This window comes from Poromitra crassiceps (genome assembly GCF_964638095.1).
Source record: "Poromitra crassiceps genome assembly, chromosome: 28".
Lineage (NCBI taxonomy): Eukaryota > Metazoa > Chordata > Actinopteri > Beryciformes > Melamphaidae > Poromitra > Poromitra crassiceps.
In genome coordinates this window covers 16,374,635-16,388,642 of record NC_139651.1, presented here as the reverse complement: position 1 = coordinate 16,388,642, position 14,008 = coordinate 16,374,635, and the positions used below count along the sequence as shown (strand labels likewise).

Below are 14,008 nucleotides of genomic sequence, written 5' to 3'. Positions count from 1 at the left end.
ACTGACATGTACTGTAGGCTTTGGACATCTGAAGAACGCTATTTGGATTTGAGCTTTTTTATATTGTTGTCAAGTTTGTATATAGTTTTTTTGTCCAAGAGTTGTTGTTTTTTTCATGTTAAGGGAATGCCAAGTCTGGTAAGTCAATTTTGATTTTAAATCTAAGCTGTGCTGTGGTATTTTAGTTTGTTCTTTTGTAAGGCAAATGTTTTCTTGATACCGTTTTAGAAACTGCAAGAAAGGCAGCGAGCAATAATTTAGAATCAGATTATTAAAAATATATATTCAGCTGTACTCTTGGGAGATACGTATACCATCATCGCATTTTTCAGGTTTTATCAGCGGTGACACACCATCATCATCAATATCAATATACAGAATTCTATACTTCAATCATCAAATCAACTGAGATTTATCAGAGCATATATCTCAATCTAGAAGATCCAGCCTATACGACTGTTCTCATTTAGTCGACCAAGGACACGAGTTGCCTCCCTCCACCTTCCATCCTTGAAAAAGTATTTGTTTAAATTTACATTTACATTTATTTAAATGTATTGCCATCGATCATTGTATATCATTGTAGGTGCCACTACTTTTTTCAAACTCTTCAACTTTGAATGGAAGCTGATGTGTGAAGATGTGTAGACAGTGTAAGTCCAGTATGTGTAGTATGAATGGAGGACACACTCCTGCTATCAGTTTGGATGTCTACTAGAGAAGAGGAATCTGTACTTTCAATAGTCCAACCACATTCTGTTGTCATATTTAGTCCATCAATAAACCACCTCCAATGAAGGCCCAGGATAACAACTCTTTGCTACAAGACTGACCTTGACCAAGTCATGAGTCCAGAAAAGTAAGTTCATGCATGTGGCTGGTTACTAGACAGGTCCTCCACCAGAAACACATGAGGGATTCCCCTTTGACCTCCACAGGTCATCGAGGAGCTGAGATTAAACTGAACAGTGCTTTACTCTGCCCCATGACCCAACACATACAGCACAATGTCGTTTATGCAGTCTGGTGGCCGCTTTTATCCAAAGTTCCCAAGAGTGCCGACATTTGTAGAATGGGTGGGAATCAAACCTCCAACCCTGGCAGTGTCAGTGCCTTGCTCAGTGGAACCCCTCCTTGTCTCTTATTCTGATGATGTCATATTGTCCCTGTCCAGTCCGAGTTGCATCACCCTCGGCCCATCGATCTGTTGAAATACAATTAGATCATTTCAGGGCACAAAATAAGTCTGTTTGCAGTGTTATTATATGTAAACATGAGGAAGCAACGCATTTGTCCAACTGATATCAAACAACAATATGTATTGTAGTTTGATTATATCAAACAACAATATGTATTGTAGTTTGATATCAAACAACAATATGTATTGTAGTTTGATTATATCAAACAACAATATGTATTGTAGTTTGATATCAAACAACAATATGTATTGTAGTTTGGGATCCTTTGTCAAATCAACTCTCAGGGTTCAAGGCTGAGCTTATTTTGTACAAAAACAGCAGAGGACACAGAGGGAGAGAAACAAGACATGCACTGTGCAGGTGAGATGCAGCAAAACCCCCAAGGTGCTGACAAAGATATCTCACCAGTCACCTCTAAGAGAGAGAGAGAGAGAGAGAGAGAGAGAGAGATCTCACCTCAAAGAGAGAGTGAGAGAGATCTAACCTCAAAGAGAGAGTGAGAGAGATCTAACCTCAAAGAGAGAGAGAGAGAGAGCGAGAGAGAGAGAGAGACATCTCACCTCAAAGAGAGAGAGAGAGAGATCTCACCGCAAGGAGAGAGTGAAAGAGATCTAACCTCAAAGAGAGAGAGAGAGAGAGAGAGAGAGAGAAATCTCACCTCAAAGAGAGAGAGAGAGAGAGAGAGAGAGAGAGAGAGAGAGAGAAGATCAAGATAACAAAAATACAAAAACAGCAAAATGCATAAATAACCAGTGGAAATGAAAGGAGTTAGAATAACCCTGATGAGGCAGATAACGAGGAGAAGATCCTGGGAACATCTGGGTGGGGAAAATGAGTCAACTGTGGCTCATTAGGTAGAGCGGGTCGGCCACTAATCGCTTCGGATCATAGAGGACGGTGGTTCGATCCCCGGCTCCTCCTCATGTCGAAGTGTCCTTGGGCAAGATACTGAACCCCAGATTGATCCCGATGGCTGCTGGTAGTTTGCCACCATCGCTGTGTGAAGGTATGGGTGAATGTAGGCATCAAATATTGAAAAGCACTATATAAATGCAGTCCATGTTACCCCTCCCTTAGCAAATACTGTTGCAGCGCCCTTGAGCAAGGCACTTGACTGTTCCAGTGGAGCTGCTCAGTGGCCAACAGTAGAAGATTGCGGTTGTACTGGACAGCGCGCAATGGCCAAGACTGTCTGACCACTGAGCAATTCCAGGTTGATAGCCGTTTACAGATGTGCAAATGGTTTATATTGTTATAGTAGGCTAATTGTTTATAGCAGTTGGTTTATAGTCGACTAGGCTTAAAATGAGGCTACATGGGGTTTAAAAGTGAAAGGTTAGTAGATGGCGAGCCAAACCAAAACATACTGATCCAAATAGATGATGTGTGTGTACAGTACACGTGTTCCCCTGACTCCTCGCTTGTATGTCAAGAGAACCAAAACCTATAATGGCCCATTTCCACCGCTGGTATCAGCGCGGCCCCGCCCAGCTCGTCTCGCTTTTTTGTTTCATTCCACCGATCAAAAACCTGGACAGCCCGGGTTGAGTCGGGGTTGAGTCGTGCTAGTTTTGGTCCCTGCTCTGTTGAGGTTCCAGCGCTGTGGACCCGGTAGCATACGGTGACGTGAAAACACTGCAGATGACTGATTGGTCAGGCAGAATCATGTTTACTGTATCTACTGACTGTCAATGCTGGATACCAGTTTAGTGGGGCTTACCTTCTCTTCTGTTAATGTTATTTCCATCAGTCTTTTGTGTTGCTGCCTTCGGCTCTGGTGAAATAAAATCGATCTCCTTGCTTCAGCTTTAACATGACGGTGGTTTTCAATTGTTTTGAGAGAGAAACAGTCTCCTCAGGAAGCCCTTTGTAGTTGTGTGCTGCGTCGGCTCCGCTAGGCCGGAGGCGGTGGTTTAGTGAAGCCGCGGTCTTGCCTGGTGAGAGGCCGCCGGGGTAGAGGCTTCCCGTCCCCCGCGCAGCGCATGCATGTGAGTTTGAGTAACAACAAAGTGATATCCATTCTCCTGGCCGATTGTCACATTTGCCCATGTACACTGTAGTACACTATAAGCAGTGTTGGGCAAGTTACTTTCAAAATGTAATATACTACATATTACTAGTTACTTTCATTTGAAAGTAATACGTTATTCTACAATATTACTTTCTGTGTAAAGTAACTCGTTACTTATTACACTACTTTTGCATTACTTTTACCAAAACAACAGCAGCAGCAGAATGACATCGCCGCCCCGGAACCATCCTGAGAAATAATTTCAACCGCCTTGTATCTTTTTTTAAATATGTGCTTTGATTTAATAAAAAGTAACTCAATTTGTAACTTTAGTTACTTGACAAAGTAACTGGTATAATATTACTGAAATCCTATAAGTAATAAGTTATATTACTGAGTTACTGCTAAAAGTAATATATTACATGTAATATGTTACTTTTGTAATGAGTTACCCCCAACACTGACTATAAGAGGAGTCCACTGTATGCAATTGCAGGACCTGAGGATTATACCTGCAAGCTGTGGGTTACAATCTTGTTTATACAACTGCAGTAAGAGGCGGAGCAACACTGGACAGACAGGTGTGTCAACATTACTGAAGTGAAATCAAAAGGAACTCAGAGCGACAGCACTGCTGAAGTTAGAAGACACTCTCTTCTTGCTCTCGAAAGAAGAAATCAACGTAAGTTCATCACACCTTTCTCAACAATACATCAGACTCTGAGTTACAAAGGTGAGTACAACAGATCATATTGACTGTTTAAACACAGCTGAATCCAGATGGGATGTTTCCCTGTGTTCATTTTGCACTGATAGTTGTCACATGATGTTTTCAGTGAAGTGTAATTTAAATACACAACTCAAAATAACTTTTGATCATATTCCAATGATCTAAACTTGCTATTTTTTTGAAAGAATTGTGTAGCTACAGTATTGTTATTCACACTTTCACTTTTGGTCTCAGTGTCTAGATATGGCTGCTGCCAGCAGTGTCCTGTCTGAAGAGGAGTTTCTCTGCTGCATCTGTCTGGATGTGTTCACTGATCCAGTCTCCATACCATGTGGACATAACTTCTGCAAAAACTGTATCACACAACACTGGGATGTTAATGTCCCGTGCCAGTGTCCTCTGTGTAATCAGCGTTTCAAGAGAAGACCTGAGCTGCATGTCAATACTTTCATAAATGAGATGGCTGCTCGGTTCAGAAAGTCAGCTCAGATGAAAGCCAACAGTAACCCAGACCTGAGACCAAATATGGGCCAAGAAGTTCCCTGTGACGTCTGCACTGGGACCAAACTGAAGGCCCTGAAGTCCTGCCTGGAGTGTCAGGCCTCCTACTGTGAGACTCACCTGGAGCCTCACCACATCATCAAAAGCATGAAAAGACACACGCTGATCGATCCTGTGGAGAACCTGGAAGACAGGATGTGTAAGAAACATGAGAGAGCACTGGAACTGTTCTGCAAGACGGACCAGATGTGTGTATGTCAGTTCTGTGCTGAGTCAGACCACAAGTCACATGACATTGTCCCTCTGAAAGAGGAATACAAAGGAAAGATGGCTGAGCTGGGGAAGACAGGGGCTGCAATTCAGCAGAAGATCCAGGAGAGACGACTGAAGATTCAGGAGATCAAACACTCAGTGGAGCTCAGCAAGGAAGATGCAGACAGAGAGATAGCAGACAGTGTGTGTGTCTTCACTGCTCTGATGCAGTCTGTGGAGAGAGGCCAGGCTGAGGTCATTGAGACGATTGAAGAGAAGCAGAAAACAACAGAGAAGCAGGCTGAAGGCTTCATCAAAGAGCTGGAACAGGAGATCTCTGAGCTGATGAAGAGAAGCGCTGAGGTGGAGCAGCTCTCACACATTGAAGACCACCTCCACCTCATCCAAAGCTTCCCATCCCTGAACACTCCTCCACACACCAAGGACTGGACAGAGGTCAGTGTCCACTCATCATATGAGGGGACTGTGAGGAGAGCTGTGGCTCAGCTGGAGGAGACTGTGATGAGAGCTGTGGCTCAGCTGGAGGAGACTCTCAGGAAAGAGATGGAGAAGCTGCTAGAGGCTGAGCTGAAGAGGGTCCAGCAGTATGCAGTGGATGTGACTCTAGATCCTGATACAGCAAATCCCCATCTCATCCTGTCTGATGATGGGAAACAAGTAAAAGATGGTGATGTAAAGAAGAATCTCCCAAACAACCCAGAGAGATTTGATAGCTGTCCCTGTATCTTAGGAAAGCAGAGCTTCTCTTCAGGAAGGTTTTACTACGAGGTTCAGGTTAAACAGAAGACTGTGTGGCATTTAGGAGTGGCCAGAGGGTCGATCAACAGGAAGGGAAACATCAGACTGAGCCCACAGAATGGCTCCTGGACTATATCGTTGATGGATGGAAGTGAGTATAAAGCTAATGATGACCCTCCTGTCCGCCTCTCTCTGAAGATGAAGCCTCAGAAGGTGGGGGTGTTTGTGGACTATGAGGAGGCTCTGGTCTCCTTCTATGACGTAGATGCTGCAGCTCTGATCTACTCCTTCACTGGCTGCACCTTCACTGAGAAGCTCTACCCATTCTTCGGGCCGGATCTTAACGATGGCGGTGAAAACTCTGCCCCTCTGATCATCTCTCCTGTCAATCATACAGATTAGACTAATCATTAGGTTTTCTCACATAGAATTCATTGTAAATTAAAATGACAAATTTACAAATACAGTAGCCTACACCCCCCCCCTCTCCAGGTAACTGTTATAGCCATTCTAATGTGTTTTTCTTTGAATAGAACAACAGATACAACACTTCACAGACTTGTCTTAATAAGCATATTTGAAGATGAATTTCTTCTTTCAATGGAGCTCTCCACTGAGAGAATTAGACTTCCTGTCTGTGAAAAAGGCCCAGTAACTACTAATGTCTCTCGTCTTTTTACCTTTCTTCTTCTTGATAAACTGGTTTAGTTTTATGGGGGGGAAATGTTAGTTAAAGTTAAAGAACCATTAAAACTCCAGATTCTGGTTGATATTATAAATCATGTATTTTTCTTTATATCCTCTTTTTCTTTGATGTATGGTGTTACTACTTGTTGCATTGGATCAAGCACAGGGATCATAAAAACGTCATTGAATGTAATCACTATTTCAGGAGTGTGACATTTTCCAGCTTCGTTGTAACATGTCCAGGTGACAATGGCAAAGTAAAAAAGGTGATTACTGTCATAGCTGTGCCTGGGTACATACTCTATATACTGAGCATTTTAATTCTGCACAATTACTAATGAGCATTAAAACGAGATTAAAACACACTGAACAGCAAATTGAGTAAGTTGTCTGTCTACGCTTCAGGTATCGAGGGTGAACACACACACACACACACACACACACACACACACACACGCATGCAGGGTAAGTTTACGGTTTTAAGAATGATTAAAAGCCTACATACACTATAGGTCATTTAGAGGCATCAGTATTTCATAAACAGTTTAAAAGGTCTGTGTATGGATTTAATTTTAACGTTATACGTTATAGCCTTATAGCCTATAGACTTCGGCTATGGGCGGAGGGCAGATATGCGGTCGCTATGACGACCAGGTGTGGGGGGAGGCGAGTAAACTTGCTATGGAAACAGAGTCTATATCAAGTAGAGACGAGTAAGACCAGGTCGAGTAGAGCTGTGCTGTGCTGTTATATGTGGTGGAAATGAGCCATAAGGTGACTTCGGGCCAAACCCGGTTACAAACAAATGTGAATATCTGAGTTTAATGTAGATACAAAGCCAAACGTGGATCCTGTGGATGTGTGGAATGTGTTTGTGACAGCGTCATGATGTATTTACTGCTTGATCTAAAGCTGGGCTCGCCAAAAAGATCCCGGGCCAGTTACTTCCTATTGTGTTTACACTTCCTGTGACAGTACAGTACTAGTGAGCAGGTAAAACAGACGGTGTTTTGAACAGGAAGTCATAACACAACTTGGTCAAGTGGGCGGGGCTACATATGGTGAATACCATAGATATATATAAAGGCTAGATAGCTTACCCGCGCTGCCGGCCAATGGAGAGCGACGTCGTCGCATGGCGGCCATCTTGCTACAGGGAGCTACTAGGAGTTATGAGCATCTGTTGTTGGGTTAGTATGGCAACATCATATGATCATAACTCCTAGGGAAATTGATGAAACTGCATGAAACTTTGTGCCTGAATCCCTCTCATGGCATAGATGCTTCGGTTTAATTTTGGTGTAATTTGGAGCCCATCAAAAAAAATAGTGTTTTTAGTGGGGTTTTTTTTTTTTTTGGTCTATCTCGGGAACGGAATATGCTTGTAATAAACCAAACCGTTTGTAAATCCGTCAAGAATTCAGCGAGTTATGAGTATTTTTGTCTGTGCAGGTCACCAGCTACCATAGAACGTACCAGAAAGGCACTGTAGCAAGATGGCGGCCGTTCAACGACGCTGGTGACTCCGCCTTAAGCCATCTAGCCTTTATATATATCTATGGTGAATACCATATGAGAGCTCCAATCACATCCAGCGCATCAGTACTATTCAGTGGGATGGCTGCACTGGGCAGCTCCTGTTGATCCCTGGGTGCTGCTGCCCAGTGTGCAGACACAGTCTTCTACTTTGAGCGGCTCCACTGGAACAGTTAAGTGCCTTGCTCAAGGGCACCTGAACAGTATTTGCTAAGGGAGGGGTAATGAGTGTATGCGTTGTGCTGTATGCAGCTATTCTGTAGGAGTCACTTCTCATAGCGTTATTTCATAACTCCACACACCAGTGTTGGGGTAACTCATTACAAACTCAATTACAAATTGAGTTACTTTTTTTTAATGAATCAAAGCACATATTTAAATAAAGATACAATCGTTTCCTAATCAAACTGTGTGTTTTTATGCAAATAACCACTACAGATGATGATAACAAAGGAAAAGAATAACATTTAGAATTTTGGATTGTTTACCGACTTCAAGGTGGTTGAGATTATTTTTCGGGATGGTTCCGGAGCGGCAATGTCATTCTGCTGCTGCTGTTGTTTTGGTGAAAGTAATGCAAAAGTAGTGTAATAAGTAACAAGTTACTCTACACAGACAGTAATATTGTAAAGTAACGTCGTATTAGCCGACTTTCAAATGAAGGTAACTAGTAATATGTAGTGTATTACATTTTGAAAGTAACTTGCCCAACACTGCTCCACACACAGAAACAAGATGGCAGGCTGCCTAAAGCTCAGTCAAAATAAGAAAGGATGGGAACAGAAAAGGGTCACGTCTGAAGTTGGAAATGCTTTAGTATAAATTGCGTGGGGACCTCTTGGCTTCCTGTTCCAGCTCACACTCACACTCACATTGATTTTCATGATTCAGTAGAGCTGCTCCTTGACTTTTAAACACTGAGGCACACTGGGAGCAAGCCGGACCATGACCTATTCAAACCCCCGCACCGCACCGCACCGCACCGCACCGCACCGCACCGGACCGCACCGTACCGTGCGCACCGCACCGCACCGCACCGCACATGAATGCTGATGTGACGCGTCAATTATGAACTGCTCGGGGGGAGTCGACACATTCATAAAGACAAATGCAGATCGATAAGTTAGAACAGGAGGAGAGGGAGGGAGGGAGAGAGAGAGAGAGAGAGAGAGAGAGGGAGGGAGGGAGAGAGAGAGAGAGGGAGGGAGGGAGAGGGAGAGAGGTAGAGAGAGAGGGAGGGAGAGAGAGAGAGAGAGAGAGAGAGAGGGAGAGAGAGAGAGAGACAGAGAGAGAGAGAAAGAGAGAGAGAGGGAGGGAGAGAGGTAGAGAGAGAGAGAGAGAGGGGGGGGGAGAGAGAGAGAGAGAGAGAGAGAGAGAGAGAGAGGGAGGGAGAGAGGTAGAGAGAGAGAGACAGAGGGGGGGGGAGAGAGAGACAGAGAGAAAGAGAGAGAGAGAGAGGGAGAGAGGGGGGAAGGGAGAGAGAGAGAAAGAGAGAGAGAGGGAGGGAGGGAGAGAGAGAGAGGGAGAGAGGGGGGAAGGGAGAGAGAGAGAGAGAGAGAGAGAGGGAGGGAGGGAGAGAGAGGGAGAGAGAGAGAGAGAGAGAGGGAGGGAGAGAGAGACAGAGAGAGAGAAAGAGAGAGAGAGGGAGGGAGAGAGAGACAGAGAGAGAGACAGAGAGAGAGAGAGGGTATGTTTACATGCAGTCTAGTTATGTAAGTGCCAGCTGGACAAGTGAGGAGATGCCGCAGGTTGAAAAGGGCGTCTCTCTCTCTCTCTCTCTCTCGCTCTCTCTCTCTCTCTCTCTCTCTCTCTCTGTCTCTCTCGCTCTCTCTCTCTCTCTCTCTCTCGCTCTCTCTCTCTCTCTCTCTCTCTCTCTCGCTCTCTCTCTCTCTCTCTCTCTCTCTCTCTCTCTCTCTCTCTCTCTCTCTCTCTCTCTTCAGAGTCATGCATTATTCACATTGCTGGAGGAAACAACAAAACTAAATAATAGCGTGAGATGTTCTGATGATCCTGATCACTGTGCAGGACTGCAGCTCCTCTCATCACTCCAGGTGCAGAAACTAGCAAATGGATTTTTCAGCAGTTCCATCCAGACTGCAGCAGCGCCGCTGTCGGCTCCCTCTGTGTTTCAGGCTGAAACAATAATCTGAGGCAGCGAGGGCAGAATGAAATATCTGCAGTCTATAATCTGGATTAAATTACAGTGCTGATCATCCTGATCATCACCACTTCAAACCACACCGGTCCAATCCAAACCAAGCACAAGCTAGACAAGATCAAAGCAGACCAAAGTCAAACACATCAGGTGCAACCAAACCAAACCACTCCACTCCAGACCAGACCCGACCAGAACAGACCAGACCAGACCAGACCAGACCAGAACAGAACAGACCAGAACAGACCAGACCAGACCAGACCAGACCAGACCAGACCAGACCAGAACAGACGTAGCCTGGCCGCCAGACTAAAGTCAAGTGCATTACTGCAGTCTACGGAACATATCACGTCTCTGAACCACCGTTGCACAACACGTATTCATGTTTCTAGATAGTTACATCAGGGATACTCAACTTGCTTTGCCCGGGGGCCACTTTCGTGAAATGGTAGGAGGCCAGGGGCCAGTTAATAAACAAACAATATATATTTTTCTGTAGTGGATTGTAGGTTTTTGGGGTGTCAGCCGGAGTTTAGTCTGACAATGTTGTGCACACCGGATAGTTAGTTAGGTTAAATTAGTTAGGTTATACATACACACTTGCCTAAAAATAACCAACATTGTTAAAGGTGTTTTTTTATTGTTTCACTTTTGAAGTTTTGTTTCAAAGTGACGTTGAGATTGTAGGTTTGCAGAAATGTAAACTGCCACGTTTGAGAAACAATGCTCACATTTTAGGCCGCGTGTCGACAGGAAGCGTTTTCTTCAGGTCAGAGGTCAGAGTGCTTCAGGTCAGAGGTCAGATCAGGCTTATGTGTTGCTGATATTGATAAGCAGCGCGCCTCTCTCTCTTTTCTCTGCTTGAGAGAAGTAATATACTACTTGTAATATGTTACTTTTGTAATGTGTTACCCAACACTGTTCCCCACAAATTAACCCGTTGCTTTCTGTCACAAAGAGTCTGTTGCTACTTGTTCCACCTCGCCTGCCTCGTGTCTTTCACTTTACTGAAGATGCTAAACATGTTGGAACTGGTAGCGGCTGCCAATCTTCTCGGTAATGGTCTCATTTAATTGAATGATAATGACATTAACGTCTCAGAATGAATGTGGTAATGATTTAAAATGGGCCAATTACTTCATTAATCTTCCACAACATGTTTTAAGGTCATGCGAGTGAAAGAACAGGTTTAAATGGTGGATATGAGGAGTTAGCCCAGTAGTGTGTAGTAGGCTGTTGGCTGGGTTACAGCGGTCAGTGGTGACGGGTCCTGTAGGCGACAGTACTCGCTGTCTGGGAGGGAGCAGGCTGAGACCGGAAGGTTGCTGGTTTGAATCCCCCGAGCCTCCGAAGATCTGGGTGTAGAAAGTGAATGAGAAACACCCTCCCATCCCATCAAGGGTACTGCTGACCTCCCTTTAACCCATTGATACCTGATGCAGCATTTGCGTGTATATCCCTTTGTGTGTGTATCCCTTAAGGGGATACACATCAGGTATCAATGGGTTAACTGTGGGACCTAGTATTTCTGGTGTCCCACACTGTTGGCACGAGTCGGCCTTGTCAGCGGCCTTTACGGCCGTCGGTGAGAGACGTCTGATTGGCTGGTGGTCAGCATAAGCGAATCAGTGCAGGAGAAGAGAGGGTATACGCACAAAACGTTCTTCTCATTTTTCAACTTCATCATCTGATCATTCCAATAGGCCTACACAACAACAACAACAACAACAACAACAACAACATGGCCTAATCAGGTGACATAAACAACAGCTTATAAAGCCATGTTTGTGGACCCGGCTTGCTCTCACGGTTGTGTTACTGCAAGCTGCCTGCATCATCACAGCAGCTAACAACGCTAATGTGCTGGTGCTGTTGTACTGTATTAGATAATAATAACGTTTGTTTTTCAGTATCAGAGAGGAGTGTGTGTGTGTGTGTGTGTGTGTGTGTGTGTGTGTGTGTGTGTGTGTGTGTGTGTGTGTGTGTGTGTGTGTGTGTGTGTGATTGATTACGTTTGATCAGTTTACAGCACACAACTCCTGCATCACTCCCCCTTCTGCACGATTCGCACGAGGGCCCTAAAGACTGGATTGGTTTTGCGAAGCGATGCATTTTTTTTTACTCTCAAATTGTTTCCACACAGGTTTTAGCAACGAAAGCTGGGAGAAAGTTCTCAGTGTCTAGAGAGAGTGAGCACTGAGGCTAGTGCAACCTTTTTGGCCCAGACACAGGCGACGCAACAGTCGTCCTTCGTCAGTTTGGTGTGTATTCGCCTCTGTGACTTCATGCCTCAACCCAAACACAATACCTTAGTTAACATGAGAACCAGTAGTAAATGAGAGACACTGTTAATTACTTGTTCAATTTATTGTCAGGGTGCTGTGACCTCTGACCCTTCACCTCCTTATTGTTGGTTGCTTAAGATTGGAACGAAGCAATTGAAGCTTATCACCTTATTCACCACGCCCACTTTTTCTCTCCTCCGTGTTACACGCAATTGTATTTGTTCTTCCGGTTCAGCGCTAGTTGGCGGCCAATTTCAAAACAAAACGTCACTATAATAATGAATGAAGTTTGGCAACATTCAGAATTAAGCTACACTGCGGCCAACTTCAGTTACATGTTCATAACGTTACTGCTGCGAGGAGCCGATGGCTGTACCCGGTCGGCATTTAACGTTAGTTACAAAAGCACGTCGACAGTGTTTTCTCACTGCCAGTAAGCCTACAGTAGGGTTTGACAGATAGCTAGTCCGACCAGCGGTCAGCACAGCCAGCACTCCCAGTCTTCGCTGCTCGTTAAATATTTCCAAATAGGCATTATTCTGATAAACTGGTCACATATTTGGAATGGTACGTTCTCACCCGAAAAAATATTAAAACTTTAAAACAGTTTGGGTTTTTATTAGCTTGAAAACAGCTTTTTCGCAAGTCTAAATGACTGCAGTAGGCGTCATCTACTTCCATGCCTAAAACCGGAAAGACGATTACAAAATGACGTCATGCAGAAGCGTCCTTGTATGGGCAAAGAATAAGGACTCACTATATGAACTCAAACCCTTCAGCTTCCACAGACAGAGCTTCTCCATCAGCTCAGTTTGTGTTTGCTGTCAAAATAAAGAAGGCCTGTGAATGTGTCATCATTACAGCAGTCTTACAGTATGTGACAGATCAAAATGGCGTCAGAGGAGTGTGCTGTATTCCTGTTGGACCATGAGATTATGGGTGTTGGAAAGCCAGATTGCCAACATGGGAGACTGGGAGTCCTGGGCGAGATGCTCTGTTCTGCCCAACAACCTCTTTACAATACTGACTACATTCATGATAATAATCTGTGTTTATAGAGAGCTTTTTAAAGCACCATTACAAAGCAGGACTAACTAAGAAGCAACACAGCATAAAAGCAAACCATAACAGAGAGGTCAAAAAAACGTAATAAAATATCCTGTAGGCCCTGTTGTACAGTTTACTATAGGATATGTATGTCACGTAGGCTACTCGTACACTTTCTGAGAGTTTTGTGGTTTTCGTCAGTTTTTCCTTGTCCTAGTTGGAGGTGCTGTTTTCATTTATTGTTTTCATACTACGAGTTGCGTGAAGCCCTTTGGACTGTGACTGTGATTAAGAGCTAAACAAAGGACAAACTAGACAAGTGACTAGACTTAAGGCCCGATTATACTCTACGTTAAAGACGGAGACGGAGACGGACAGAGCCTTCTGTCCGTACTCTGCGTTCATTTTGTGCGTTTTCTGTCCGTCACCTGAAAGCTTACGGATACGCATGAAACGCAGCAGAACCACACACACACTCGTGCATTTGACTCTCTACTGCCCACTGGTGGATGTATTGCTTAACATGATACCAACGTGAAAGACGCATGGAAGTATGTGGGCAGTGACGATAATAACGTTTGAAACGGATGCATCTATTTACGTATTAAAATGGAGTATAAATGAGCCATTAGACTTGCCTCTTTTCTCCTTCATTGTTTAAGCGTCTTTGAGTTCCCCAGAAAAGCGCTATATAAAACTTATGTATTATTATTGTTATGGGCATTATTGTGCTGACAGCCTCTATGTACAATATCATGTGTTCTGTGTGTTGCAGGCGCAGCATGCAGCTGGGTGCAGACCAGGGAAGGTAAGGCTCTCTCACAGCAGCTGTTGAGGCCTCATCCC

At 44.2% G+C, this 14,008-nt stretch overlaps 1 protein-coding gene across 1 annotated transcript; it reads left to right on the top strand.

Annotated features, from left to right (window-relative positions):
* Positions 1-3,826: 3,826 nt before the first annotated feature.
* On the top strand, positions 3,827-6,476 carry LOC310799482 (E3 ubiquitin-protein ligase TRIM21-like). Its single transcript, XM_083662073.1, has 2 exons — positions 3,827-3,943; positions 4,175-6,476. Exon 2 carries the CDS (start codon positions 4,184-4,186, stop codon positions 5,852-5,854), a length of 1,671 nt encoding a protein of 556 aa, XP_083518199.1. The 5' UTR covers positions 3,827-3,943; positions 4,175-4,183; the 3' UTR covers positions 5,855-6,476.
* The last annotated feature ends 7,532 nt before the right edge of the window (positions 6,477-14,008 follow it).